At 66.7% G+C, this 27412-nt stretch overlaps 11 protein-coding genes across 11 annotated transcripts; 4 read left to right on the top strand and 7 right to left on the bottom strand.

The window, feature by feature from the left end:
* Positions 1-108: 108 nt before the first annotated feature.
* On the top strand, positions 109-5542 carry JCM10292_004631 (serine/threonine-protein kinase; the record flags this gene model as incomplete). The annotated part of the gene is made up of 5 exons (XM_076651733.1): positions 109-180; positions 504-597; positions 686-771; positions 836-1292; positions 1362-5542. 5 exons carry the CDS (start codon positions 109-111, stop codon positions 5540-5542), a joined length of 4890 nt encoding a protein of 1629 aa, XP_076502702.1.
* Positions 5543-5674: 132 nt separating this feature from the next.
* Positions 5675-7028, bottom strand: PRE7 (proteasome core particle subunit beta 6; the record flags this gene model as incomplete). The annotated part of the gene is made up of 5 exons (XM_076651732.1): positions 5675-5691; positions 5770-5980; positions 6078-6205; positions 6279-6588; positions 6993-7028. 5 exons carry the CDS (start codon positions 7026-7028, stop codon positions 5675-5677), a joined length of 702 nt encoding a protein of 233 aa, XP_076502701.1.
* A 915-nt stretch (positions 7029-7943) lies between these two features.
* JCM10292_004629 (uncharacterized protein) lies at positions 7944-8824 on the bottom strand (the record flags this gene model as incomplete). Its single annotated transcript, XM_076651731.1, has 2 exons — positions 7944-8390; positions 8510-8824. 2 exons carry the CDS (start codon positions 8822-8824, stop codon positions 7944-7946), a joined length of 762 nt encoding a protein of 253 aa, XP_076502700.1.
* Positions 8825-9173: 349 nt separating this feature from the next.
* On the top strand, positions 9174-11140 carry JCM10292_004628 (putative peptide hydrolase; the record flags this gene model as incomplete). Its single annotated transcript, XM_076651730.1, has 8 exons — positions 9174-9401; positions 9465-9559; positions 9621-9829; positions 9899-9920; positions 9984-9991; positions 10073-10137; positions 10215-10394; positions 10541-11140. The coding sequence occupies 8 exons, from the start codon at positions 9174-9176 to the stop codon at positions 11138-11140; spliced, it is 1407 nt and encodes a 468-aa protein (XP_076502699.1).
* Positions 11141-11333: 193 nt separating this feature from the next.
* On the bottom strand, positions 11334-13531 carry JCM10292_004627 (WD40 repeat domain-containing protein; the record flags this gene model as incomplete). The annotated part of the gene is made up of 6 exons (XM_076651729.1): positions 11334-12022; positions 12089-12569; positions 12626-12904; positions 12957-13068; positions 13127-13176; positions 13235-13531. 6 exons carry the CDS (start codon positions 13529-13531, stop codon positions 11334-11336), a joined length of 1908 nt encoding a protein of 635 aa, XP_076502698.1.
* Positions 13532-13642: 111 nt separating this feature from the next.
* Positions 13643-14899, top strand: JCM10292_004626 (uncharacterized protein; the record flags this gene model as incomplete). Its single annotated transcript, XM_076651728.1, has 3 exons — positions 13643-13683; positions 13743-14447; positions 14515-14899. The coding sequence occupies 3 exons, from the start codon at positions 13643-13645 to the stop codon at positions 14897-14899; spliced, it is 1131 nt and encodes a 376-aa protein (XP_076502697.1).
* A 1512-nt stretch (positions 14900-16411) lies between these two features.
* On the bottom strand, positions 16412-17545 carry JCM10292_004625 (uncharacterized protein; the record flags this gene model as incomplete). Its single annotated transcript, XM_076651727.1, has 1 exon — positions 16412-17545. The coding sequence occupies one exon, from the start codon at positions 17543-17545 to the stop codon at positions 16412-16414; it is 1134 nt and encodes a 377-aa protein (XP_076502696.1).
* Positions 17546-17807: 262 nt separating this feature from the next.
* Positions 17808-19138, bottom strand: JCM10292_004624 (uncharacterized protein; the record flags this gene model as incomplete). The annotated part of the gene is made up of 2 exons (XM_076651726.1): positions 17808-18875; positions 19034-19138. 2 exons carry the CDS (start codon positions 19136-19138, stop codon positions 17808-17810), a joined length of 1173 nt encoding a protein of 390 aa, XP_076502695.1.
* A 352-nt stretch (positions 19139-19490) lies between these two features.
* On the top strand, positions 19491-20997 carry RPN13 (proteasome regulatory particle lid subunit RPN13; the record flags this gene model as incomplete). The annotated part of the gene is made up of 5 exons (XM_076651725.1): positions 19491-19576; positions 19670-19732; positions 19812-20033; positions 20278-20534; positions 20624-20997. The coding sequence occupies 5 exons, from the start codon at positions 19491-19493 to the stop codon at positions 20995-20997; spliced, it is 1002 nt and encodes a 333-aa protein (XP_076502694.1).
* Positions 20998-21097: 100 nt separating this feature from the next.
* Positions 21098-22740, bottom strand: JCM10292_004622 (histone deacetylase family protein; the record flags this gene model as incomplete). The annotated part of the gene is made up of 9 exons (XM_076651724.1): positions 21098-21195; positions 21259-21380; positions 21451-21610; positions 21674-21745; positions 21813-21982; positions 22046-22145; positions 22218-22256; positions 22312-22405; positions 22462-22740. The coding sequence occupies 9 exons, from the start codon at positions 22738-22740 to the stop codon at positions 21098-21100; spliced, it is 1134 nt and encodes a 377-aa protein (XP_076502693.1).
* Positions 22741-23206: 466 nt separating this feature from the next.
* Positions 23207-25750, bottom strand: JCM10292_004621 (uncharacterized protein; the record flags this gene model as incomplete). The annotated part of the gene is made up of 3 exons (XM_076651723.1): positions 23207-24559; positions 24626-25305; positions 25363-25750. The coding sequence occupies 3 exons, from the start codon at positions 25748-25750 to the stop codon at positions 23207-23209; spliced, it is 2421 nt and encodes an 806-aa protein (XP_076502692.1).
* Between the last annotated feature and the right edge of the window lie 1662 nt (positions 25751-27412).

The raw sequence follows: 27412 nt of genomic DNA, 5'->3' as shown, positions 1-27412 counted from the left end.
GAAGCGACGGAGACGGAGAGGGAGAGGCTCTATCCAACCGAGGGCAGCTCGGCAGAGGCGGGCAGAGCACAAGGCGGTGACTCTGCCACCACGCCCACCCTCTCCCCCATGCAGCACCTCCCCGCCCGCCCCCGACCGCGCACCGCGTCGTCCTCGAAACAGTGGGCACGCACAAACGAGGTGACCACGCCCCCTCTTGCTGCCTGGAATGCCCTCCCACGCGTGCACGCCGTCCACTTGCACGGGACACGCCTCCCCCCAGCCCCGTCGAGCGAGGTGACCGCCCGCTGTGCCGCCCCGAACAGAGTGGGGCCGCGACTCGACCCGCCCTCCTGCCCTCGCACGCCCTCGGGCAGTGCTGAGCCCGACTCAGACCTGTCCAGGCTGTGCACCTAGAGGCCTGCGCGGACCGACACCCCGTCTCGCGCGGTCGAGAGCGCGCACCCAGCACCTCCATCTCGCTCCGTCTCGCGCGCATCCTGACCGTCTGCGCCCTGCAACAGCTCTCGTCCGCCTATGCCGCCCTCGCAGCAGAGCTCACAAAGACAGAGATCCGCTCCATCGGCGGATACTCGCTCGGTCGCGTCATCGGCGAGGGTCCGTCGCCTCGTCCCCCTCGAAACCCTCGCCCTCGAGCACCGCTCCACTCCTCCAGAGACTGCCCGCTCACTCTCTCGAACCACAGGCACGTTTGGCAAGGTGCGGCTCGGCGTACATCGCCTGACGGGCACCCGCGTCGCCATCAAGCAAGTCCCGAAGAGTCTCCCTTCCGTGCGGCCCTCCCTCGCTTCTTCTCGCTCGTCTGCCCGCTCATAAACCCCTCAAACGCCCGCAGTACTCGCCCAACGACCCCTCGTCCCCGCTCTCGCTCCTCACGCGCGAGATCCACCACCACCGCCGCCTGCGCCACCCGCACGTCCTCTCGCTCTACGAGCTCATCGCGACCGAGTCGTCCATCTACCTCGTTACCGAGCTCTGCTCCGGCGGCGAGCTCTTCGACTACCTCGTCGAGTCGTCCAACCCGACCCCGGGCACCGGCGGCCTCGCACCCGCCGAGGCGCGCCGCGTCTTTGGCCAGCTCGTCCTCGGCGTCGCGTATTTGCACGCCGAGGGCGTCGTTCACCGCGACCTCAAGCTCGAGAACGTCCTCCTCGACGAGCACGTCAACGTCAAGATTGCCGACCTCGGCTTTGGCCGCGAGTTTGAAAAGGGCCGCTGGATGGACACTCGCGTCGGCACCCTCGGCTACACCGCCCCCGAGGTCCTCACCGGCCAGCGCTACCTCGGCGAGCGTGCGTTCCTGACCCCACTGCCTAGGAGCTGCTCTCGCACTGACACCGCCTCGCACGCCCGCGCCGCAGCGGTCGACATCTGGGCGCTCGGCGTCATCCTCTACGCGCTCCTGACGGGCGCGCTCCCCTTTGACGACGACGACGAGGGCGTCATGCGCGCCCTCATCCTCGACGGCCGCTACACGCTCCCGACCTGGCTCGACCCGGACGCGCGCGCGCTCGTAGACGCCATCCTCGCCAAAGACCCGCTCCGCCGCCCGAGCCTGCGCGAGATCCTCGCGCACCCGTTCTTCACGCGCTCGTCTGGGCGGCCGTCCTCCTCCTCCTCCTCTTCTCCCTCATCCGACTCGCAGCAGTCAGAAGCGCGCCTCGCGCCCCCGATCCTCGCCGGCTCGTCCGGCACGCCCGCCTCGCCCCTCGGCGCCGCCATCCACCCCGTCTCGCTCCCGACGCCGCCTTCACCGCGCGCCAGCGCCGAGTCGTCGTCCTACTTTCCCGTCCCAGGCGCCGCGCCGCTGAGTGCCGTCCGCGCGGGCAAGCAGCGCGCCGTGCCTTTCCCCGACGATGCTGCTACTTCTGCAGCTTCCCCTCCGCCGCCTCCCCCGTCGTCCCACCCGCCGCTCGCGCGCACCCTCTCCTCCGCCTCGACCTCCTCCGCTCCCGCGACGCCCTCCCTCTCCGCCCTCCCCTCGCACCTCTCCCCCGCCGCCGCCTCTCCAATCCCCATCCCCGCCGCCGCCGTGCCGGGCCCAATGTCCCTCCGACGCCACCCCTCGACGGCGAGTATCGATTTCGGGCCCTCGGCACCCGGGCCGGCGCTGATGCAGCGGGCGCACAGCGGGCACGGGCACGGCGGGGGGAGCGTCGTGTCGCTCCCGGCGCTCGCGGCGATGAAAGAGGTGGGTGGGGGAGGCGCGGGCGCGGGCGGGGTCAAGAGGAGGAAGAGCGTCGGGGCGGCGAGTGTGCGGAGCGTGAGGAGCTTGAGGAGGAGTCTCGTGCCCGAGGAGGATTTCGGGGCGGGGGGAGAGATGGGACCGGGGGCATCGGGCGGGGGAGTGGGAGAGGTCGTCATGGAGGAGGAGACAGAGTCGGAGGAAGAGGGGGACGAGGACGACGAGGAGGAGAGAGACGCAGAAGGAGGGGGGGAACCGGTCGACGCGCCGCTGCCCGACGACCCAGCAGTCGACTACCCGCCCGTCGACTACCTCTCGCTCCTCGCGTCGTCGACCTCGTCCTCGTCCGCGCTCCTCTCGTCCGAGTCGGACCGCGCGCTCCTCGCGCTCCTCGACCAGCTCGGGTTCGACCGCGGACAGGTCGAGCACTCGGTCCGCACGAGCGCGTGCGACTCGTGCGCCGCCGTCTGGTGGATGCTTCGTCGCAAGCGCGAGGAGCGCGCGCCTCCTCCGCCGGCCGCGGCGGCGTTCGAGCCAGCGACGCACGAGGAGGCGGCGGACGAGCAGGAAACCACGGCTGCTACGGCTGCCGAGCCAGCAGGGGAGCCGCAGCAGCAGCCGAATCGCCGCCCGAGAACCGCATCCGCTGCGTCTACCTCGTCTGGAGGAGCGCAGTACGCTCGCGCGCTCACCCCGCCGCCCCTGACGAGCGCTGCTGCACCCCTGCCGCAAACGCCGCCTCGCCGCCCTACTACTGCTGTCTCCGCCGCCGCAGCTGCGCCGACCTCGCCCGTCTCACCCAGCACGCCGCTGAACCCCGCCGACGCCGAAGCGCGGCTCTCTTACTTCTTGCAGCAGAACTCGTCCGCGAGCCAGAGCGTGCCCGTCCTGAGCTACTTTCCCACGATCGACTCGCCCGGCGCGTCGCCGAGCAAGGACCGCCCTGTGACGGGCGGCAGTCTCGCGCGCAGCAAGTCGCGCGACCAGCTCGCCGCGCCGCCGCCGCCGCCGCAGCTAGGCTCACCGAGCCTTGCGGCGCCTGGGTCGCCGAGCACGAGCAGCTCCGCGACGGACGAGGCGGGTGCGACGACTACGGCGGCGGCGGGCGGCGGTAAGCGCGGCCGCGCCGGGAGCGTGAGCATGCTCGCGCGCGCGACGAGCGTCATCGGGCAGAGCCTTGCGTCTCTCGGCTCGAGCAACGGCTCGACGCCGAGCGAGGAGGGCGGCTCCGGGCTCTTTGGGCCGCGCAAAGGGTCGCTCCCGAGCGACGATGCGAAGCAGGGCGCGCCGGGGACGCCCAGCGCAGGTGGGACGCCGCCGCTTCCGGCGCTACAGTCGAGCGTGTCGGCGCCGCCAACGCCCCAGATGGTCGCATCCGCCGCGCTCGGCGAAGTGGCTCCGCAAGCTGCGCCAGCGACACCGCCATCGACGGGGTCGCGCACCATCTCGCTCCCGCCGATCCAGACGAGCTCCGTTCCCGCCGTCGAGGCATCGTCGCAGCAAAGCTCGGCGCCGCAGAGCACGCTTCGTTCGACGGCAGCGTCCCGCTCCGCTCGCCCGCTGAGCGTCGTCTCGACCGCTTCGTCCACGGGCAACAACGGCAGCGCAGGCGGAGGGAGCAAGAAGGGCCTGAAGGGCGCCAACCTCCTGTCGACCTTCAAGCTCTGGTTTGGGCAGGACCCGCGCAAGCGCAAGCGCGCTTCGCTCGGCTTTGGCGCCGCGGGCGCCGGACCGGCCGTCCCTTCCGCTGCAGGCGGTGCAAGCGGGATCGGCCGCTCGCAGAGCATGTACGTTGGCTCGCCGCTGCGGCGCCCGCCGATGGGCAGTCGCCGCTCGTCGAACACAAGTGCACAGGGCCAGATGACTGGCGGCCCGGGCGGCGGAGGAGGCGTAGCGTCCGTCTCGCGCCGCTCGAGCGTCTCGTCTGCGCGCGGCGCAGAGTACTCGCCCGTCTCGGGCTCGGCGCTCGGCATGACGCCTTCGCGACTGGGATACCACCACCACCGTCGCGCGAGCGACTCGTCACGCACGTCGATGAGCGAGCGAGCGGCGTGGGGCGGGTACGTCGCGGGCGCCGATGCAGCAGGGGGAGGGGGCAGCCGCCCGACCTCGCTGCGGTCCTTCTCTGGCCAGCCGGGAAGTGCTCGGCCGGGAAGCGCGCGCGGGAGATACCGGCACTCGAAGGCGGCGTCGAGCTCATCGGCGAGCTCGTTCGTGGGCACCAAGGACGCCGTGTACCGCCGCCCACCGACGACGACGACCGTGCGGCGCTCGCGGCACGGGTCTCACGGCCGGCGCTCGAGCGATGGCGGCGCTGCGCGACATGCGCACTCGCCGACGTCCGTCTTGGGAGCTGCAGGAGGAGGAGGAGGACGGCACCACCGCCGCACGCGGTCGGGCGCAAGCTCGGCACAACGCAGCAGCTCGAGCTCGCAGGGCGGCGGAACGGGCGCCGACAGCGACTTTTTCGACGACGACGAGCTCGCAGAGGGCGAGGAGGCGATCCTCGAGGAGATCGAGGAGGACGAGGCCGCCGCGGATGTCAGCGGCGAGGGGCTGGAGAACGATGCGGATGCGTCGACCGCCAAGCTTGCAGCGCGGGACAAGGCACTTCGCGCACTCAGCGGCGACAGTGCGCTCGCGGCTTCCCTCTCGACCGCACCACCCTCCGCAGCGGCCGTCGCGCGCCCGGCGCTCCTTGCGCGCCACTCGTCGTCGCGCGCCGGCTCGACGCGCTCGAGCTCGCCCGCTTCGTCGCTGCGACAGTACGGCGCGCACCGCGCGACGACGTTTACGGCGCACAAGACGACCCACCTCTTTGGCTCGCCGCTGCAGCCGCGCGCGCTCCCGTCTTCCTTCCCGCGCCCTTCGGCCGCCGCTTCCACTGCTACTTCTCGACCAGCACCACCACCGCGAGCCCCGCCACAGCCGCTGAGGGACGTCTTCAGCCTCAAGTCGCCCAAGGACGAGTCGGCGCCGACGCTCGTGGCGCCGCTCGGGCACGACGCGGCGAGCACGCCGGGCGAGTGGGTCGACGAGGACGACGATGTCCTCGCGGGCTACGGCGGCGGGCTCGGGCAGGGCGTCGTGCCGCATGCGCAGGCGCAGGGGCAGGCGGACGAGCTCGAGCTGGGCGCTGCTGGGGGCGCGAAGGCGGGGATGGGGGACAGTCCTATCGCCGAGAGGGTGTGGGGTGCAGCAGCGGCGGCGCAAGGTGTGGGTGCGAGCAAATTCGAGGGGAGGTACGCTGGCCTTGGAGCCGCGGGCGCAGCGGGTGGGCCAGGTGGTGGAGGGCACGGAAAGTGGGCGAGGCCGGCGGTGGTTGTCGAGGAAGAAGAAGAGGAAGAAGAGGAGTAGCAAGAGCCTGTATTGCCGACGCTGGACGTCGCATCATCTGCTTTGCTCTCGAGTGGGGAGACGCTCGAAGCCATGTCTGTCTGATGAGCTTGATGTACAAAGGGGATGCGCTACGTCCACGATCCGCCACGCCTAATCCCGCTTGAGTGCTGCACGAAGGAGGGAGGCCCCACTCAGTGTCGGTCGCACACACGCACCGCTAAAGAGAGCAGCATCGCGGGACTCACGCAGGTTGTGCCACCGCATCTCGACCTTGCCCTCCTCCATCTTCTCAATCACGAGCATGTCGAGCCCGTCTCCGACCTCGATGTGGCGCTCTGCGGCGCCCGTGAACGCGTCGGTGAGGATCGACTTTACGTCGTCGAGGACGAATTCGGGGCGCTGGCCGGGGACGGGCGGGGGAGCGGAGGGGTCGGGCGTCTGGTTCTTCTTGTAGATCTGCCATGTGCGCAGAGAGGACGCGCGGGCGGGTCAGCTCACAAACACACACCGCTTCTCGGGCCAGATGCCTCGAGAAGAGAACCGGGCAACGCACCATGTTGTCGAGGAAGGGCTGTACGAGGGATTGTGCGCTGCCGTAGGCACGGCAACTCTCACGCTCGTAGCTGCCAACCGGATCGAACGAGTAGACGGCGCCGGTGCCGTCTCGGTCGATGCCGGCGACTGCGCTCGCGGCACGGGTCAGCTCGCTCGGCGTGCGTCGGCGGGAAAGAGGAACGGAGGAACTGGAACGCACGGATGACATAGGAGTAGTAGGGGAAGAAGCGCTTGCCATAGAGCATGGTCTGCACGAGGCGGGCGATCGACTTTAGGGTGGGGACCTCGTTGTGGGTGTGGTTGTACCACTCGAGGCGCTGCTTGAGGCGTTTGACAAAGTTCATGGCGTCGCCCATGAAGCCCTGGACGGCGATGGCGCTGTCGGGGGTGAGCTGGAAGACGCGGCGGGCGGTGCGCGTCTCGATGTTGTAGCCGGAAGACTGGCGCGTGTCGCCTGCGATGACGGCAAACTTGCTCGACGAGATGGCGAGGATCGAGCCGCCATTGTCCTGCAGGACCGAGCGGGGAAGGCGAGAGTGGGTCAGCGGGGTGTCGTCAGCCGGACGAGGGGCACGGTGCGAGCCAGCGTCGAGGCCACTCCAGCGCGTCGAAGTCGAGCTCGGCAGCTGTGTGATACTCATGTCGACCCGTGCATGGCGTAGCCCGAGCCCTACGCGCCCTCGTCGAGCGAGTGCGACGCTCATCGCCTTCAAGTCCGGACGAGAGCAACCTCGTCTCGACGGACGCAGGCGAGCTCAGCGACCCCTGCAGCGCTTGGGAGAGCAATGCGCTCCCCTAGGCTGGAACAGCAAAGCCCGCAGTGCGCGCTGTCGCCCGGCGCTCGCTTCATCGCCCCGAGCAGCCCCGCGAGCCTCCGCAAGCGGAGACCAGGTCACAGGACGCCGGGACTCACGGCGTAAGGGTTGAACTGGTGCTGAACGGGTCCCATCGTGCAGTCAGAGACGGGAAAGACGCGAGCGAGGTTGGCGGGAGGAGCGCATCCGGAGGACTCGTCACCGCTTCGACGCCGACCATCATCCGCGCTCTCGCCAGAATGCTGGACTGGACTCGTACTGCTACACAATGTATTGCTTATCGACCTCTAGCTGCTCTCGCTGGACTCCGCCTCGGTGCCGTCGAGTTCTCGCTGCTCCCGCTCCGCTGCTTCGTAGATCGCGCGTGCCCGATGACGACTCGCACAGCTGAGCGCAGCTGCTGCTTCAGGTTGTGCTGTCGCGCTGCCATAGCCTTGCTTGCCCTGCCTCTACTGCTACCGGCTCAGCGAGCTGTCTGGCATGCTCCTCGTCCGACCTCGGTGCGGCCCGCTCGACTGCTACTGAACACCGAGACGGGCAGGTCATGACTCGGCGTTCCACTTATTGCTGTGTCTCTTTTCTCTGTCCTGCAGCCAGGAGCCCTCCTCGCCTCAAAACGCCGCATGCACGTCTTCTCGACTTGTCTCGCTTGCGCAGCATGTCCCACATCCGAGCACCACTGGCATCTCGTCTGCGAGGGTGCCTGGCCGCAGGTCGACCATCTTGCCCCACTCGAGCCGAGTCGAGCTCAGTCAAGCCACTTCTGTTCTCTAGTTTTCGTCTCCCACGGGTCTGGTCGTTTACGTAGTTTCAGGGGCAAGTCAGGGAATTTCAGAATGGCAGGACATGACTCGGTCGCAGTCTTAAGAAGGAGCAGGCCTCGGCAGAGAGAGAAGGGGGCCGCGCCGGGTCAGGGCGGCGGCGGATCCTGGTCCACAAGTGTCGCTGCCTTGCGAAGGTGTTGACATGCGAGCGCGCCAGGTGTACTGGCATCCTCGCGATCATACGGGGCTCTCCGGTACTGCTGAAAGTAGGAAGCGCAATGCAATCTACTCGCCCGCGGCATCCTCGTACTCGTCGCTACTCTCCTGCTTGACCCTCCTCCTGCGCTTTGCCCGCGCATCCGGCGCCTTCTCTTGTGTGTCTCTGCCGCTCCTCTTCTTTTCTCGAGCCGGCTTGACGTCCTCCTCCTCCTCTTCCTCCTGCTTGACCCCCTCCTCCTCCTCCTCCTCCTCCTCCTCCTCCTTCGCACCCCCGCTCTTCTCCCACATCTTCTTCTCCGCCTCCCACTCCCTCCTCAGCCGCTTGTACTCCTCCCCCTCCTTGCACCGCTCCCACACCTCGCGAAAGACGGCCGCGCTCTCGCGCTTGGCCGCCGCGCCCGGGTGGTCGTCCGACTTGGGCAGGAGCGTGCGCGCTTGGCCGCCGCCCGCGGTTGGGGCCGCGTACTTGCGCCCGCCGGCGCGGTTGGCGTAGCGTAGAGAGCGGGTCATGCCCTGTGGCCGCATTGACAGGGGAGTCAGAAGCAGCGTCTCGTGGCGAGGCCGAAGTCGAATGAGAAGGTCGACCAGTGGGTCGCGAGGAAGGAAGAGGGGCAAGAGCGGGGCAAGCGCACCATCTGCAAGAACTTTCTCGCCATGTCGGCGCCGACAAAGTCGCCCTCGTCGACGAACCGCGCAAACTCGCGTTCGAGCCGCGCTGCGCTTTCTCGCGCAATGTCGGGCGTCTTGAAGCGCCAGAGCGGGAGGAGGTGCGACTTGTAGGGCTCGAAGGAGAGGACGCCGAGCTCGCCCCGGCCGATCACGTAGCGCATGCGGGTTGTGTGCGGGGCGAGGAAGCGGGAGGCTGCATGAGGGGGCGAGGGGGAGGAGGGTTTGGGAGGTGGAGTGGGGGAGACGCGAGCCGGGCGGGTGCGTGGGCGCGGTGGCATCCTTCCGTTCTGCTGGTGAGGCGTACTGGAGCGAGTAAGGATCAGGGAGAGAGAAAGGCGACGCGATCACGGTGAACAGGCGACGTCACGGAGAGCAGAGCGAGAAAGGTGTCAAGCAGGCGGGAAGGTTCCGGACAAGCTGTTACGGACTCGGACTGGTTCAAGTGAGCGCCTTGGGCAGTCTACAGAGCAAAGGGAGCAAACGTGGGCGCGGCAGAGGTGCGCTGATGAGGACGAGGCGGTGCACTTGTCCTTCGCACGCTCTCCCTCTCACCTGTCACCGCTGAGACGCACAGCGACAGCAAGTGCAGCACCAGAGCAGCCTGACACCCGCACCCAGCCAGCAACCATGTGCGGCCGCTTCGCCCTCGGCGTCAACGCAGACGACCTCGCCGCCAACCTCCGCCGCGACTACTTCCGCCAGAACCGCAACGAGCACCAGCAGGACGACCAGCAAGAGCAGCACGAGGAGCAGGCGGACGAGCAGGAGCAGCCGGACGACGGCCCGGGCGACGACGGCGTCCGCGTCGAGTGGGCTTCGCTCGAGGCAAAGTCGCAGCACCGCCCGCGCTACAACGTGCGTCCTTGTCTTCAAGCAACAATGACGAGCAGATGCTGACGAGTCAGACGCGCTCCGCAGGTTGCACCGACGACTCGCGTCGCCGTGCTCCGCCGCAACGACAAGGACTCGCACCTCTTGCAGCTCGACCTCCTCAAGTGGGGCCTCGTCCCGCAGTGCGTCTTTCACCGTCCCGCCGTCAGGCTGATCACTGACTCTCGCCGCCGCCCCCGCAAGCTGGTACTCCGAGCCTCCGCAGGGCCTCTCGACCATCAACGCCCAGTGCGAGTCCGTCTTCGAGGGCACGCCCGCGTGGCGCGGCCCGCGCGAGCGCAAGCGCTGCGTCGTCTTTGCCCAGGGCTTCTACGAGTGGCTGCAGAAGCCCGGACAGAAGGACAAGCAGCCGCACTTTGTCAAGCACAAGGATGGCAGGCTCATGGCGTTTGGTGCGTCACTTCGTAGTCTCGCGCCTCGTCGCCGTTGCCGAGACTCACGTCGCTTTTGATGCGCCCCAGCTGGCTTGTGGGATCACTGCGAGTGCGTGTCTACTTCTTCCGTGCCGACGATGCGCCTCTAACGTTCGTCAGTGTGCACTCGCAGCTTCAAGGGTGCGACCCGCCTCTTCGCTAATGCCGATTCAGTAGAAAGCACCTTTCTGACCCCGGCTCCACTTGCTGAGCGCTGCACAGGCTCATACGACCCGGTCACGAGCTGCACCATCCTCACCGTCCCCGTCAACAAGCAGCTCCGCTTCGTGGGTCGCAGCATCCCCTCCTCCTTCTCTCCCTTCCGCGCTCGCTCGCAAGCTCACACGCTCGTGGAAACCCGCAGCTCCACACCCGCATGCCCGCGATCCTCCCCTCTGCCGCCGCAATCGAGACCTGGCTGAGCGACCGCCCGTGGGGCGACGACCTCAAGCGGCTCGTCCGGCCGTTCGAGGGCGCGCTCGAATGCTACCCGGTCGACAAGGGCGTCGGAAAGGCCGGGAACGAGAGCGCGGATTTCATCAAGGTGCGTGCACGAGCTGGCGAGCCGGGGACTACGAGCATGCAGTGGCGGACCCGCACGGGTTCCGCAACTCAATGCTACACCAGTCCAGCCAGTCATGCCAGCTTCCACGAGCCCGGCTGACCCGTGCTTCTGCTTCCCCTACACAGCCGATCGCGCAGAAGAAGGGCTCGCTCGACTCGCTCTTCGCCAAGCAGGCGCAAAAGGCCTCTACCTCTTCTGCTTCGGGCGCGCCCGCCTCCAGCCCTCTCGCTTCCTCCTCCTCCTCGTCCGCCGCCACGACGAAGGACGTCAAGCCCAAGCGCGAGAAGGGACCGACGCCGTCGCCCGCGAGCGGCGGCGGCGAGGGGATGAAGCGCAAGGCGTCGAACGAGCCTGGCAGCACGCGTGAGGGCGGCAGCCCGAAAAAGAAGGCCAAGAAGGAGGAGGAGGAGAACAAGGACGGTCCGGCCAAGAGCGAGGTCGAGGACGAGGCGATGAACCCGGACGAGGACGTGCCGAAGAAGGTTGAGAAGGTCGCGCGCGAGGTGAGGCGCGGCGGGGGCGGCGGCGCGGCTGTCAAGAAGGAGAAGAAGGCGAAGGAGCGCGGGTCGGTCAAGGAGGATGAGGAGAAGGGCGTCGAGGTGATCGAGCTGGACGACTCGGACGACGAGGAGGAGGGGAAGGAGACGAAAACACAGGAGGCCGCGGACAAGGAGGGGAACGAGGCCCTGACGGACTTCTTCCCTGTCGTCGAAGGCGGGGACTAAACCTGCGGAGCGGCGAAGGAGGCGGGGGAGGAGCCGCTTGATATCCACGTGTTTCCGCTGTGCACGATACCTCTTACACCTACTTCGTTCGTTGTCGTCCCTCGCTATGAATACCAAAGCTTACGTCCATCTGCTCATTCTCTGCTCACACACCTCGAGAGGACCAAGGCGGGCACGTTCTGAGCGCGCAAAGCTACATGTTGTCGTCCTCTGCTCCCGCCGAAGCGTCCGCTCCCTCGCCCTCTTCCCCAGAACCCCCCTCGCGTTCGTCCATTGCACGGTGCAGACGCGGAAGAAGCTCCATGGGCAACCCCGGCACATCGGCGTGTGCTGCCGCCGCCCTCGCAATCATCTCCTGCACAGCGTCCTCGTCGTCGTCGCCCTCGCTTTCCTCCGTCTCCCACTCGTCTTCCTCCTCATCGCTCGACCCCGAACCCCTCTCCTCATCGCTCCACAGTGCGCCCTCGCCCTCCCACCCGCCCGCGAGCGCGTCAAAGTACCTCAGCACGCCCGCGTCCTCTTCGCGCAGGCGCAGCTCGCGCTCGCCGCGCGACTCGCCCGGCAGCGGGAGCGGGTCGAGCGCCGGGTCGGCCGGGCCCGTGAGCGATGCGGGCTCCGTGGGTGCGTCGCGCGCGCGCGGGAAAAAGAGCCACTTGCGCTCGGCGGAGGCGGAGGGAAAGGGGGCGGAGGGCCGCGGCGGCCCGTGGCGGATGATGAGCTTTTCGATGCCCGAGGTGTAGAGGAGCGGGAGCGTCGGGTGGAAGAGCGCCGTGTTGACGATCGAGCGGTGGCCGGTCAGGATGGAAGAGGCGGGCGAGATGAGCGCCGGAGCGTCGTAGCTCGTTGCGCGGCTGATCAGAGACCAGGTCCCATGCTGGAACACTGTGCAACCAGATACCGTTCAGCTACGCTGGTGAGCAGAGCGCGCGAGAGCAATGGTGCGCGCACCAACATCCCGCTCGGACGCCTTGAAGCACGAAACGGACCACTCTGTCTCCCGCTGCGCTTTCAGCTTCTCCACGCTCGGTACCTCCCACACGTACGCGCGGTGGTCGTCCGAGCCTGCGGCGTAGTACAGGCCATCGCCCGCTGTCGCGCCCGGCCCGCCGCCGAACGACCCGTGCTTCGTCGTTGTCGTGTCGCGATAGCCATTTGCGAGTGGGCGCACTTGGCCCTTTGACGGACGCGGAGGCAGGGTCCTCAACGGGGATGGAGGCGGTGCGCTCGGGTCGGGCGAGTGGAAGCTGGCGAGCGGAGTCGGGTCCGACAGCTCGTACAGCGTCGGAAGGTAGCCCGACAGTGTCGCGCAAATGAGCGAGCCCGAGGGGGAGATGCATGCTGAAGAGATGGTCGGCGAAGAGTACTGTACGCCGTCGCGAAGGTCGCCTTCGGGAGGATCGGGGTGACGGCGCACCAGCCGAGTGTGGTACTGTCGCGCTTGGCGGTCAGTCGTATGTGCTTCGTTGAAAACAGACATCGACGCACACGCTGGACGGCGGAGCTGTATGCAAGCTTTTTCTGCGTCTCTCCGCCCCAGGCCATTCTGCCGTCGAGCAAAGCGAGATGGCCGTCCTCGCCAGCGTAGACGAAGCAATCGGGCGTGAGGGGGTGGTGGACGACGCTGTTCATGCCGTAGCGGTCGGCGAGGAGCCCAACGCAGCCGGGCGAGGTGCGTGTGTCGAAGCGTCGCAGCGTGCCGTCGGAGGAAGCAGAGATGAAGAGCGCCGGGTTCGAGGGGTGAGCCGAGAGGCCCATGACGGCGTCCTGCGAGGTACGCATGAGACCCTGTAATGCAAGGAGCGCACGAATGACGTACATCGTGGTCGAGCCAGGCGTTGTCGGGCTGCTTGCCCTGCCAGAGCTTCGGTGTCTCGGACGAAGCGGAAGTCTCGAGGTCGTGCATGATGATGGCGGCATCATTTCCAGCTCTGCGAGTGTCTATGGGTCAGATCTCGCTCGAAAGATGATGCAGGGAGCGCGATTGACGAGAAGATGCGCCTCGCGTCGGCAGAGAAGGCGATGGCGAAGATGTTGGACTGCAGGCGGGTCCCGGTCAGTCGGGTGGGCGCTTCTTTTCGATCCCACTGGACGGACCATTGCGCCCGTGTAGCTCCCTCTGGGCTCCTTTGCGAGCCCGGTGTTCTCATCAGTCGAGTCGTGAGCGTCCCACAGCAAGACGCGCTGGTCGTCTCCGCCGCTGGCAAGCCATGTGCCCTCCCCGGGAGACAGTGCCAGTGCGTTGACGCACGAGTGGTGCGCCTTGAGCGCCGTCTGCGCGGACAGGCCCGAGGCGTAGAGCGACGACGAGACGTCGAGCCTGCGCGCTGCCGACGGGCGCAGCGGGTTCGACAGGGCAAAGTCGGCCGGGCGGATGCGTTTCCTGCCCGACATCCTGGCCTGCGCTCAGCCTCGAGCGTGTGAGCGAGTGCGAAGGTACAGAGACACCCGGAGAGCGAAGAGGCGCCCCGCTTTTGCTCTTTCCCGACACTGCGCAACGCAGCCATGTGCATCGTCTTTGCCACGAGCACAGAGACGTACAGCCTGTGAGCCCGTCCCGCCCCTCCCTCGCTCCGACCGAGCCTAATTCACCGCTCCCGCACAGCATCGTCGCCTCGAACCGCGACGAGTTCCTTGCTCGCCCCACCACGAGCGCAGCGTGGCACGCCTGGGACCCTCGTGCCCTCTCTGCCGAGCCCTCTGAGCGCTCCCGCGTGCTGTCCGGCCTCGACCTCACTGCCGGAGGAACCTGGTTCGGCATCTCGCTCTCGCCGGGCACCGCTTCTACCGACGAGCAGCGCCGTACCCTGCACTTTGCGACTCTGACCAACTTCACCGAGACGATTCCGCCGGCGCCGAGACCTTCGCGGGGCAACCTTGCTCGTGACTTCCTCGACCTCGCTGCGAACGCTTCCGTGACTGGCAAACACGAGGACGCTCTGCAGTCTTACCTCGACAAGTTAGAGGCGACAAAGCACGATTACGCCGGCTTCAACCTCCTCATCGGCGAAATCACCTTTCCTTCGACCTCTGCTTCCTCGTCCTCCTCGGCCGCTCGGCCTCGCACCCGGCTCGGCTACATCTCAAACCGCGAGCACGGCGACAAGCGCGCACGCGTGCTCGACGACCTCGGCACGTCCGGCAAAGTGCGCGGCCTGAGCAACGCGACGCTCGAGGTGGAGGAGGGCGAGGAAGAGTGGCCCAAGGTCAAGAGCGGAGCGGCGGCAGTCGAGGGCGCGGTCAGGCAGGCGGAAAAGGCGTCGGATGGCGCGGAGGAACAGCTTGTTGAAGGATTGTACGAGGCGTTGAGGTGCACTTCCCTTCTCTCTCTCGCACTGCCGGGATCTCGCGACTGATGCTACCTCCCCGCTCTGTAGCACATCCCATCCCTCACCGATTACGCACCGCATGCACCTACGGCATACCGTCCTCGTCCGCCCGCTCAGCTTCGACCCGTCCGCCCCTCTCCCATCCCTCCCGCCGCCTTTCCCACCCGCGCCCTCTCCCTCCTCCTCGTCCTCCTCTTCCGCCGCCTCGTTCAACCCGTCCGTCCTCCCCGACTCGGTGACCGCCGGCCCGCGCGAATCCGCAGACCCGCAGCGCGGCACGCACTGGTACGGCACGCGCGTGCAGACCCTCGTCCTCGTCGAGCGCGCGACGGGGCGCGTCGTCCTGCGCGAGAGGGACGCGTATGTGCTTGATTCGGAGAGGGGGACGCCGAGGTGGAGTGGGGAGGAGAGATGCTTCGAGGTGAGGCTGTAGAGCGGATCCGGGCGAGACTGCAACTGCTTCCTCGTACAACTGTGTGCGTGAGCAGGTTCTTTTCCCCTCAAAGCTCCTTGTGCTGCGACATATTGATGTAGCTTGAAAGATACGGTCTTGCGCGCGCGCTTCGCTCGGGGCAGCGCAACGAGCAGCGGGCGAGCAGATCCCCGAACGTTTGACCTAAGTGTACGCTGGCGTCGGCTTGTCTAGTCCGCCCTTCACCGATGCACAGGCCTTGCCTGCATGCAAGCTTCCGTCAAATGCCCACGTGCCATGAGCTGCGGTCCTTGCACTTGCGTTTCTGACGGCATGGATGCTGACCGCATGGCACCTGGCCTTCCGCTGTCCCTGACGGTGACTTGACTTCAGGCTCGACTATCTTGCTTTGCGTTGTGACGCTGCACATCCCGTATGCATTCTGTTGCAGGAAGCTGGGAATGTTGCAAAGTGTCGAGCTTCTCCCCAGCCGGAGCGGAAGCGGCTGTTCTCCAATGGCCCTGACCACCGCAGTAGGATCCAGACGGTTGATTTGTGTGAGTTTGATGTAAGCCCGGTAATCTGGGTGACCCCTCCCACAAACACCAACAGGCAACTGCGCAGTTGAAGAAGGGTCCGGAAATGCGTCGTCGCAAGCAACTGTCCTTGATGCCTCTAGTTGCCCGGACCTCGCCCCAGTCAGTTCTCGAGACAGAATCGAAAAGGCCACCCGGCCAGGAAGCCTGCAAGCGTGTCCGGCAGGTTACGAAACGCTCGGCACGGCTTGAGAAGGCCATCTCACGCCGCTGTCTTTCCTCGTCCTCTGGCTCACCAAGCGGACGAGCTGCATGAGGTACTGCGGGCGTCAAAAGCTTGCTTCGACTCGCGGACGTACTCTGGAGCGTGCAGCGTCCCGATCCGGGCCCCAAAAAGGCAAAAGAAGAGGTGCCCCGAGGGAGGCTCGAACTCCCGACCTTAGGATGACTTTGAAGGCGACGCTTCGCCCTCATACTCAGAGTATGAGACCTACGTGATAACCAACTACACCATCAAGGCAACCGGTTGTGACGGTGCCTCAGGCTTTGCCGTACACATCAAGTTGCGCGCTCGAGAACGCTCCGCCCTTTTTCGCCCGACTCGAGGCAGTCACTGACGCTCGGGGCGGATGTAAACGTCAGATCAGGCACTCAGTTTGAGCTTCTGAAAGGTCGAAATGCGACTTCAACGGGCCATCGCCGCTCTTCGCCATCCCTCGAACCCACTTGCACTCGCTTGAATGCTCTCGCACGGACACACAGAACTGACGACACAGTAGCAGAAACAACATGTCTAGGCGTTACATCCTGTGAAGAATACGCGAGCGAGCGAGAGATGCAGTAAAGGTGGACACGTCCTGCATGAGGGACAGCTAGAGTCAATACATGCCCCGGACAGCAGAGAGAGAGGCACAACGGACTATGCACGACGTCCAACAACGATAGCATAACGCCCGCAATCAGTAAGCATGAATCTGCAGGCGCAACAATCCGCGCGTCAGACCAGCAACGTCTCCGAGAACACGCACGCGGACCCGAGACGCACCTTTGCCGCGACGTGCATCCACTCGCTCACCGTGCGCCCGACGTCGTCGACCTCGCCGACCTTTCCGCCGGCGACGGGCCAGTCCGGGTTCCACACCTCGATTGAGCGGAACGTCGCGCGCGGCACGAGGCGCTTCTCGTCGCGCGCGAGCTCGCCCGGCGAGGTGGCGGCGTCGAACGGGTTGGCGGAGAGGTCGAGGGACGAGGCGTGCGAGGTGAGCGGGGTCGAGGCGAGGAGGGCGGCGGAGGAGGATGTCGTTGAGAGGGTCGAGGCGGTACGCAGCGGTGCGGGAGGTGGTGCGGCGACGACCGCTTCGCCAGTCTCGATAGCCGGAGCAGCATCGTCCGCATTAGGCACAGCGGCAGAGGTCTCCTTGACGGCGACGACGGCAACGGAAGCGGTTTCCGCGACGGCACCATCGGCGACGGCCGTCTGCTCCTGCTGCACCTCCATTTCGACCGCCTCTCCGACCACCTGCTCCTCGACTGCCGCCGCGACAACCTCCTCCTCGTCGCTGTCGAGCGAGAACCCTCCCTTCTTGGCCCCGTTGTTAGCCCCGGCCTTCGCCTTTCCCTTCCCCTTGGCCTTGTCCTTGGCCGCCTGCACCGCCCTCGCCCTCGCCCTCGCCGTCGCCGCCGCCGAGCTCGCCGCCGTCCCCTTGCGCGGCGAGCGGCGCCTCCCGTCGTCCACCACCTCCTCGTCGTCGTCGTCCAGTCGCGCATCGAGCGCCGCAGCCGACGCCGCCGCCCTTTTTGCACGCTTGGCCGCGCGCTCGTCGCGCTCCTGCGAGTCTCCACCTCCTGCCTCGGCAGTGATTGAGGGCGGGAGCGGCGCGCTGGTCGAGAAGACGAGGCCGCGGTACCCCTCTGGGAGGTCGAGTCGGCTCGAGACGATCCTGCGCCCGCGGAACGTCGCCTGGCGGTGTTGCGGCGGGGCGTCGGGCCCGGCAGGGTAGGCGCGCGGGAGGAAGTAGGTCGAGAGCGGGGCGGGGCCGTCGTGCGCGAGCGAGAAGGGGAGGAGAGAGACAGAGTCGAGCGTGGGGAGGGGCGTCGACGAGAGCGCGAGGACCGTCTGCGCGGGCGCCATCGTGGCACGCGGAACTCCAAAGGGTGGACTCGGGAGGAGGTTGCGAGAAAGCGAGAGAGCGAGACGCGTCGAGTCGCGTCTGGATGCGATGAAGACGGGCGACCCGGGAAAGTGCGAGGAACGAGTTGCGGGTGCAAAGCGGGCAGTGGGTAGAGCTACAACAAACACGACAGGGCGACGAAAACACAGCCCGCGAGACAGACCCCAGAAAACGCAGACCCAAGCGGCTCCTCCCTTTCCTCCTCACAGCGACGGCTCGCACCTACAGATGTGAGGGGTACATGCCCGCCTGCCCCTGCTGCTGCTGCTGTTGTTGTTGAGCGGCGGCTGCGGCTGCGACGAGGGGCATGCCCTCTGCGATTTTGCGGCGCACCCACGCCTCGGTCTTTGCCTTTTCGAGCCCGACGGCAATCTTGGGGTCGATGCGCCGGAGCGGGTCGCGAGCCTGGCGCAGCTTGGCCTTGCGCACCCCGTCGGCCGCGAGCGCGACGAGAAAGAGCGGGAGCCCTTTCACGTCCTTGAAGAGGCCAAAGAGCGTGCGGTCGTCGTCGGTCCCGGCGTCGAGGTCGAGCAGGTCCTGCGGCGGCGTCTCGAGCGGGATGCTGTTGGCCGCGAACGCCGACAGGTGGCTCGCGAAGCTCGGGTGGATCTCGAGCAGAAAGTGCTTGAGCGGCTGCTGGCACCGATCGTAGTCGATCGTGCCGTCGGGGAGGAGCGGCGCGCCGCCACCGCCGCCGCCTCCAAACGGCGCCATCTGTTGAGGTGGAGGCTGCTGCTGCTGCATCATGGGCGAGTACGAAGCATCGGTCGGCGGAGGCTGCGGCGTGCTCTGCAGGAAGGCGGGCGTCTGAGGCGGCGCCGGGCTGTACTGCTGCTGATGCTGCTGCAGCGGCGTGCCCGCCTGTCCCGAGAAGCTTGTGCGACCTTGGGGCACGCCGCTCGTGACCGATTCTGCAAACCCGGGCGCCGCGCCGCCGCCGCCAGGTGCTCCTCCTGGGCCGCCGCCGGCGACGCTGGACCCGCCGCTGCCGGCAAAGCCGTGGGCGGGGACGAGGGGCGGGTTGTCTACGCTCGGGTCGCCGTGCGAGAGGAGGGCGAGGCGGGCGTTCTCGGCGTCGACGTCGAGCGGGAGGAAGGGCGGGGCGTGGTTGTGGTTGGGGCAGAAGCCGGCGGGCGAGATGGCGTAGCCCTGCTGGCCGGTGAGCGGGGGCTCGGTGAAGGTGGTGAACTCGGCGGTGACGTTGAAGCTGCAGGTGGCGTTGGTCTTGCAGACGAGGCGGCGCTGGGTCGACGACTCGAACGCGGCCTGGAGGTCGAAGCCGATGGTCCACTGGTCGCAGCGGTACACTGTGGGCGGCGGTGGTCAGTCGGGAGCACTCTGTGCGGTGTCTGGGAGTGGACTCGCTCCTTTCGAAAGACGCCTGTGGAGTTGGGAGCAGGCAGTGGGTTTCCTGCAGTGTCGGAAAGGAGAGGAGGCGAGGGGCGTACGAGGGTGCGGTACTTGCCGGTGAGCGAGGGCTGGGGGCCGTAGGTCTTGTCGAGCTGGACCTTTGGGACCTTTGCGGGCTTGCTGGCCCTGGGAGGGACGGACATGGCGGCAGAGGGAGAGTTGGAGGTCGAGGCGAGCTGGGGAGCACGACAGAGCGCGTCAGTGAGAAGAGCGAGGGCAGGGTCCGCGTTGCTGAGTATGTCCCTACCGTGTGAGCGTCGTGTCCCGGCTGTGCCCGCGCGAGGAGAAGAGCGAGCGAGGCGGAGTGTGGGGAGAAGGAGCGAGCAGACGCAGCAAGGGAGCCAAGGGTGCGCGGTGCACAGGGTAGCAGCAGCTTGTCGCGCAGCTCGCAGTCACTCTCACGGGTCGCAGGGTGCGAGTGCGCGGTGCTCGTCGGGGGCAACCTCGCCGTCGCTTGCTCTCTCCGCTCTCTCTGCGTCTCTGTCGCTGCCAAGCATGTCTGCGCCGCTGCTCCAGTTCAAGGCGGGCCGCTGCGAGAGGCAGGGCGACTCCAACACGGTCTCGCCCCAGCCCGGCCGCGGGTCCGTCTCCCGTCTCCGTCTTTCGTCCTCGCCTCGTCGTCGTCCTCATTGCTGACCACCGCGCACCGCTGCCCCGTGCACTCGCTGCCACAGCCTCGTCTACCTCCAGGAGGAAGACGGCCTCCTCCACTTCTACTACAAGGACCTCGACGCAAAGTACGCACCTCCCCTCCCCTTCCCTCGTCGTCATCTCTCACCTCGCCCTGACCCTCGAGCGCGCCCCACCTACCCACAGCGCCATCGTCGACGACCTCATCATCTTCCCCGGTGACGCAACCTTTGAGCGCGCCACCGACCGCGTGCACGTCCTCAAGTTCAGCTCGAGTTCGGCCCGCCACTTCTTCTGGCACCAGGACGTCGACCTCGCCGCCGACGAGTTTGCCCGCCGCGGGGACCGCGCCAACGAGCTCATCGGCGCAGAGGGCCCGCACGACGCCGGCGACATGGACGTCGAGGCGTGAGCTGCCTCGTCCCCACTTGCTACCTTCTCGCTCGTCCTGGCTCTCTCCGTCTCCCGTCTCTCGTGCCAAGTGTTGTAATCTCACCCAGCAGTTCCTTGTCGTCCTCGCTGCGATGACGCCGGTCTCAAGGACCCGCAAAAGCGGTTCGAGAGGAATCCGCGCGTCGAACGTCTCGTGCTGCGACATGTGCCAAAGTACGCCGGCGCACCCCAGGCTGACCCGCTTGTCTCGCTTAAACAGTGCCCCCGCAGCCGACGACGTCTTCATGAGCGACGCGCCCTCGACTTCCGCCGCCCCTCGCCTCGCCTCGTCCTCCTCCGCCGCCCCCTTCGAGACACCCGCCGCGCCGCGCACCGAGCCCTCAACGGCACCCGGAGCGCCGAAGAAGGCCCTCGGGAACGCAGAGCAGATGGCGCAGCTGCAGAACATCCTCGCGAGCCTCGGAGGGGGAGCTGGAGGAGGAGCGGGAGGCGCGATGGGCGGGTCGGCGGCACCCGGTGCGTGCGGCTTTGTTCGAACAGATCCGGCGTCTGTGTAGCTGACGCCGCTTCTCTCTCTTCCGGCTTTCTTGCACGCACGCGCGCAGAATTCGCCCTCACCGACGTACTTCCCGCGCCCGTCGCCACCTCCCTCCTCTCCTCCCTCCCGCCCTCGTCCCTCTCCCACCTCTCCTCCTTCCTCCCCGCCTCCCCGACCACCCTCCCAACCTCGTCCCCTAGCGCACAGCAGTCCTCCCTCGCGCGCGCGCTCCGCTCGCCCGAGTATCGCCGCGCGCTCGCCGCGCTCGACCGCGCGCTGCGCACGGGCGCGACGGGCCCGCTCGTGCAGGGGCTGGGGATGCGGGAGCGCGCGGCGTTGGGGACGGAGGAGTTCTTGGAGGAGGTGCAGAGGATGGCGGATGAGGAGAAGGCGAGGGAAGAGGGTGGGGAGGGGGCAGGAGGGGCGGGCGGGGCGGCGTAGGGTTAATGACTCTTGGGCGCAAGTCGCATTGCAGGCCATATCCACTAGACGTCTCGCTGTCACACGCTTGACGGCCCACTTGCGCTGAGCGAGTCCATCTTTATTGCGACTGCCGAGCTACGAGGTCCGCAGCGCCCGTCTCGAACCCTTCCAGCACGCCGCGCACGCACTCTCCAATCGCGTCCAAGCAGTACCCACCTGCAATTCGAGAACGCCTCAGGACGCGACACACCCGAGCAGCGGCAAGAGAGCCAGACGCACCTTCCATGACAAAGAGCGTCTGGACGCCCATCGCGCCGATGACCCGCCCCATCTCCGGGTATGCTTCGAGCGAGAGGTCGAACTGCGTGAGCGGGTCGTCCCGGAACGTATCGACGCCGAGCCTGGGCCCCGCCTCGAGCGCGATCAGCACGAGGTAGGGGCAGAGGAGAAGAGCGAGAAAGAAAAGCGCACGACACGACGAGCAGCTCGGGCTCGAATTCGTTCACGCGCTGCACGGCCTGAGTGAGCGCGTGCAGGTACGCCGCGTCGTCCGTCCCGAGCGGGAGCGGGTAATTGACATTGAGGCCGCGCGCGTCGGGCCCGCCGAGTTCGCTCGCCGCACCGGTGTAGTCTGCCACGTCGGGTGGCTCGGCTCAGCTGGAGATTTCCCATTAGATGGGAAAGGAGGGCGCACAGGGGTAGTCGGGCGAGCCGTGGAGAGAGCAATACAGGACCGAAGCGTCGTTCCAGAAGATCTTGCTCGTCCCTGGCGATGACCTTGCCGAGTCAGGGCGCGACTCTTCATCGACTCAAGGCATGGGCAGAGAACGCACCGTTCCCGTGATGGTAGTCGATGTCGAGAATCGCGACGCGCGGCCTGCTCGCCCCTTGTCCCGCCTGGATCGCTCGCTGTGACTGAAAGTGCCGCGCGGCGATGGCCGCCGAGTTGAGGTAGCAGTACCCGCCGCACAGCGCGTCAGTTGCGTGGTGCCCAGGCGGGCGGCTGCAAGCGATGCGCGTCAAGTTCGTGCGATGAAAGCAGAAGGGAGCCGTGGTCGGTCCGCACCAGAGCGCGAACGTCGCCTGATGTGCGGCATCTGCCGCCGTGAGCGCTTCTAGCGCTGTCAGCGCAACTCTGGTAGATGCGAGCGCGGCGGTCCAGGTGTCTGAGAGCGCTTGCACGAATCAGACTCGACTCGACGCGGACGCGAGGAGAAGCGGAATGCCGGAGGACTGACCGGCCGTGACGGGCGCAGAGAGGTCGAACGAGTAGCGCCCTGCTCGAGCAACAATCAGCCTCGTGGGCCTGACACAGACTCGGACGAGCCGCACCGATGCGAGCGATGGCAGACCCGCGTCCCTCGGTCCCGTCCGACGGCTGCAGCAGCAGATCCTGCCGCAGGAAGGTCTCGGGCAGTGCAGCGTCCTGCACATCCACGTCAGTCCAGTCCTCGACTAGGACCACGAGAATCTCAAAGGCACCTTTGAACCCCCTTCTGCGATCCACTCGTCGTAGATCTCCTCGAGAAAAGCCAAGTACTCCTCATCGTGCACGGCGCGAACGGCCCGGAGCAGCTCTGCAGTCACGACCTCGTCCGTGCGCCAGTCCAGCCGTCGCTCCTCGAACGCGGGAGACGCGAGAAGGGCAGCCAAGATCCGGTGATAGCGCTGCGGCGACTCGAAGTACGGCTGGGCGCAGCCGCTCAGGATCTCGTAGGGCGGGTCATGCGTCAGGGATAGCGGAGAATGGAAGACTAGCATGTCAAGCGTGGGAAGGCGGAAGCGAAGGAGCGAGCCGAGCAGGTCGACGGTGGAGGTCGGCAGGCGCAAAGTTCGAGACAAGCGAGTTGTCGCTTGACGCTGTCTAAGAGCAGCACTGTTTGTATCGGCCGGCGGGAAGACGGTTCCGAAGTGAAGCGGAAGGCAGCGAGCGGCAAGGGAGCGGGCAGAATTGCAAGCTGCGTGCAGACAGAGTAATGCTCTTCGACAACGCTCTCTCTTCCGTCAGAATCGGACGTCTCGGAGAACTGAAGCCTTGCAGACGTGAGAATGCGGATGATGCGATGCGAGAGGACGAGAAGAGAGGCAGGAGGGACGGAAGACACCGCGCGTAGAACGACGACAAAGGGGCAGAACGCAGAATGCAGAAACAAGAGGAATCAGGGCAGGCAATGCGAAGGAAGCGCCCGGAGCTCTGCGAGGGTGCAAGCGGGAGACGAGGCAAAATCTATTGCGCCGGCACGGACTTGGATCCACGGCGCCCGAGGATGTTCGAGATGAAGACGCCGATGCTGCCCTTTCGCTGAGAGTGCGGATTGGGTGAGACGGGCGCGAGGCTGCCGCGACGTGACGAGTCGGCGCTCTTGGACTCGACCGACGGAGGCGCGAGGGACTCGGCGACCTGGGCGAGGCGAGGCGAAGGAGCGACGAGAGGCGGCGAAGGGACGTCGGTGCGGCTTGCGCGGCGTGCGTCGCGCGGCGAGACATACATTTCGGAAGCGGCGGCGCGCGAGACTGAGCGGTCGACCGTCCCAGCCATGGCAGTCTTCGCCGGGACGGCCGCGAACGGGTTGCTGAAAGCGGTCATGTCGGCGATCTCGACATCGGGAATGGGCGATGCGGGATCAGGCGAGACGGGCGGGCTGGCGGAAGGCCGGAGCGGAGCATGCACCGAGGCCTCGAGCATCGCCGAGTCGCCGTCGTCGAGAACGCCGACGGGTGCAGGATCTGAGAGCGCGGCCATTTCGACGAGCGACAGCCCCGTCATGCGGTCGGCTGAGGCGAGCATCGTCGCGCTCGATGCGCCCGAGAGCGGGACCGACAAGTCACGCGTGCTCAGCGCATCGCTGTCCTTCGTCGAGACACTAGCGAGCGACGCAATTGACAGGTTCGACACGCTGCGGGCGGACTCGCCAAGGATGGACGAACGCTGCGAGCCAGCGCTCCGAGGTCGGTAGCGGCCGGACGAGCGCGACGAGCGCTGGCCGTGGCGTGGCGGATACGGCGCATGCCCTTGAGAAAGGTGCGAGTACGTGGGCACCTTTGGCGAGAGATGTGAGGGTGAAGGCGGGCTGGTCGTGTGCAGGAACTCCAACGTGCACGGCGTGTCGGGGCCGAGCGTCTCGATCGTGCTCGACCGTGAAACGGGTGTCGCCTGCGACGGCGATGGCGCCAGAGTATTGTTGGGCAGCGGGAGGGGCGCTGGCGGATCACGGCGCACGCGAGTGCGAGCGGGCGCTTCGTGCGCCTCACCATGCTCCGACATGCGGCGCCCCTGGCACGGGCGGATAGGCGACATGCGCGTGGGCGATGGGAGAGGAAGATGCGTTGCGGACAGACGGCGCTCGCAGATTGCGGAAGGGGACGGGAGAGGAGGAGCAGAGGGGTTGACAGGAGCGGTCCGGCCCAGCTTGAGCTGGAGGGCAAAGTCCGAGTTGCGGCGGTCTCCAAGACGACTGGTGCGGGACATCGTCCTGCTCGCTTGGCGCGAGAGAGGCGAATCGACAGCCGCACAGACGTAGATGGGCACGGGAGGAAGCTCGATCTTGCTCGTCCCGCCGCTGCGCAACTTGTAGGTAATCTGCTCAGCAGCGTATGCGTCAGTCATATAGTCCGTGCGCATGCCAGATCAGGACGACGAGCGCACCTTGCCAACGAGAGCGAAAGAAACGGTGAAGAGGCTGCTCTCGCCCGTTTCGCCTACGGTCCACCGGTGCGGTCCCTGTCCCGGGATGCGCATGCGGAACCGGCCGCGCTCGAGAACGTCGACCGCATCGGAGGCCACGATCGGGAAACGGTGCGGGTGAGGAGACGGGCCCTCGAGCTCCGACGGAGGAGAGGGAGTGCGACCGTGCAGTTTTCGGTCGTCTTCCGATGGCGGAGTCGTGGTTGCGGTGGGCAGAGAGCTTGTAGAAGTAGCGTTCGTGGAGCGAGAGAAAACCGAGGTGAAGCGCTTTGACGAACGGCTGGGGCGCATGGCGGGTGCCTCCTCCTCGGGCGCAAATTCGTGCGTCGTCTCGAACCGCGCGCCCGTCTTGATGTTCAAGACGTCGCGGCGCAGCCAGAGCTTGAAGCTCTTGACGGTGACGCCCGAGTTGGCCGGGATACGGAAGCTCGAGTCGACACTGATCGCGTCGGTGACGCCAAACGGCTCGTTGGGGATGCGCAGGTCGTACTCGAACGGCACAGGCGAAGTGGCGGAAGATGCCGCCGACCACGCGTGCGCAAAGACGTCGGCAGGGAACGCAGAGGTGCTTGCATGGCGAATGAGGTTGAGCGAACGGCCTTGCTGGGCATCAATGCGGCCATTCTTGACCGTCTCGGCGTCTACCAAGCCGACTTGTCAGCTGCGACTCGCTGGGAAGGGGAAAGAAGCGAACGCACAGGCTTCGAGGCGCCAGAAGACGCTTGCCTGGCACGCGCCGACTTTGAACTGCATCTTGGACAAGCCTTTCGCGTCGCGCGGCACCCGGAGCAGGAAGCGGTGCTCGCTCGGCTGCAACCGCTCTGCATCGGCGCCGTCTGCAGGCGTCCAGAGGGTCGCCTCGTCGACGACCTCCTTGTTGACCTGCTTGAACGCCTTGCCGTCCCAAGCATCCAGACGCACGAGGCGCACGACGATGCGGCGCACTTCGGGCGCCTTGCCCGACGCGCGCTCGTCCAGCCCCGCCGCAACTCGTCCTCGCACCACGACGTCCGAGACGCCGAGGATGCCGGAGAAGGAGAAGTTGTTGACGTTGCCGTGCGCAGGAAGGATCTGGAGAGTGAGCATGGCGTCGGGGAGGCAGTCACGGAGTATGAGGGAGGTAGGAGCGGCTTTGGTAGTGTGGTTGTCGAGTCGTCGTCGTCGTCGTACAGGTGCTAGCGCGATGCCATCGTCAGGCGAGGAGGGTGACGCGAGGGGAAGGACGGGAACCGGTAGAGACAAGAGTCGGGGCTGTCGAGTCGGATCAGGCGACTGCAGTGAGAGCGAAGCGGCAGCCCGCCGGCGTGGTCAGCGAAGCACAGACAAAGGAGGCAAGCCCGACCGCTCGATGCAGGACAAGGGGAGAGTCGATCCGCACCTTGCGTCGAGCAGCGGCGGCGAACCTTAAAGCGGCGAAAGTCGTCGGCGCGCTGCTGATTCACGCCCCGCGAGCACAACGCTGAGCAGCAGGCGTCGGAAAAGAAGGGGCAGAGCACGTCCCCAGAACGCTCAAGAGGGTCCAGCGTTGTCGCGCCGCGCTAGTGCCAGGGGCGCGGAGAGGCAGGCCGGCGTCCGTTCAGCGCTCAGAGGCCTCGCAGGCGGGTCGCGGGCAGGGGCGCGAGCGGCCGAACGCAAATCTTGGTGCCGTGCACACCAGCAAGAGGGTCAAGCGAGCTGAGCGTCCATCGCGCGACGTGACCACCTTGTTCGGGGACCGGCCTGGCCAAACTCAAGCGTGAGGATCCCGGCGACGGCGTAAATTTCGATCACCTGTCGGTGAACCCAATTTTGCGGAGGCCCTCGCGTTTGTGACCGCTGCGTGCCTGGATCTGCCGCCTCCTCCGACCCGAATCCGACCTGTTTCCCTCTGCAGCGGTTGCGGCAGCCCATGCGGACTCACCCAATTTCGGCTAGCGTCGACTAGCTGCTCTCAGCGTCACGCGAGCCTCGAGCAGCATACACAGAGCAGCACGCGAATTCGGGCGAATAGGGCCTCGGCAGTGTTTAGCGTCGCAGCTGTCGCAGGGGGCTTGCAGAGCAAGACCTTAGGGTTTTGCCTCAGGAGGAACGGGCTCCTTCCCGCCTCCGGACCCACGCAAGACCCACGCGTCGGCGGCCGACAACAAGCGGGCTCGGACAAGGAAGGCTCGGACCTCGCTCGCCTCTCGAGACTTCAGAGCACCACTTCGGATACTTCGGTGACTCGCATGCATTTCGGGCTGGCGATCTGGCCTAGGTAGGTACCGTACTTACGAGCGAGATCGAGACATGCGCTTGCCTGTCCGTGCATCACTGGCACTCGGGAAACGGAAGCTTCGCCCAGCGACCATCGACGGAATCCGCGTTCCCACGAGTCCCTCGGCGACCGCGCGGTCGAGTACTCGAGGGCGTTGGGTTCGCGAGGTCGGACTTCCCACCTTTGCGTCGAAGCAGCGGCCCATGCGGGCGGGCAACGCGCTGGAGATCCAGGCTTGGCGGCGCTTGACGGCAAGGTGCGCAGCGGGTCGGAGTAATACCTCGAGGTGCCGGTAGCGTCAATAGCGCAAAGGTAGCGCAGGTACTCTCGCTCGTTCCCTCTCGAGGTACCTACCGGTAACTACGGCGACACAGGCGATGACCCTGACTAGGAAGCTCGACCAGGGGCTCGAGTGCATCGGTCGACAAGCGGTCGCGAGAGATTAAATGGGAGACGGAGAGGTTGAGCCAAGAAGAATCCACGGACTTCGCGGAGAAAAGGCTCACTGCCTT

This window comes from Rhodotorula paludigena, assembly GCF_050403205.1.
Source record: "Rhodotorula paludigena JCM10292 DNA, Rt_paludigena_JCM10292v1_ctg56, whole genome shotgun sequence".
Taxonomy (NCBI): domain Eukaryota; kingdom Fungi; phylum Basidiomycota; class Microbotryomycetes; order Sporidiobolales; family Sporidiobolaceae; genus Rhodotorula; species Rhodotorula paludigena.
This window is presented reverse-complemented; position numbering and strand designations above follow the sequence as displayed.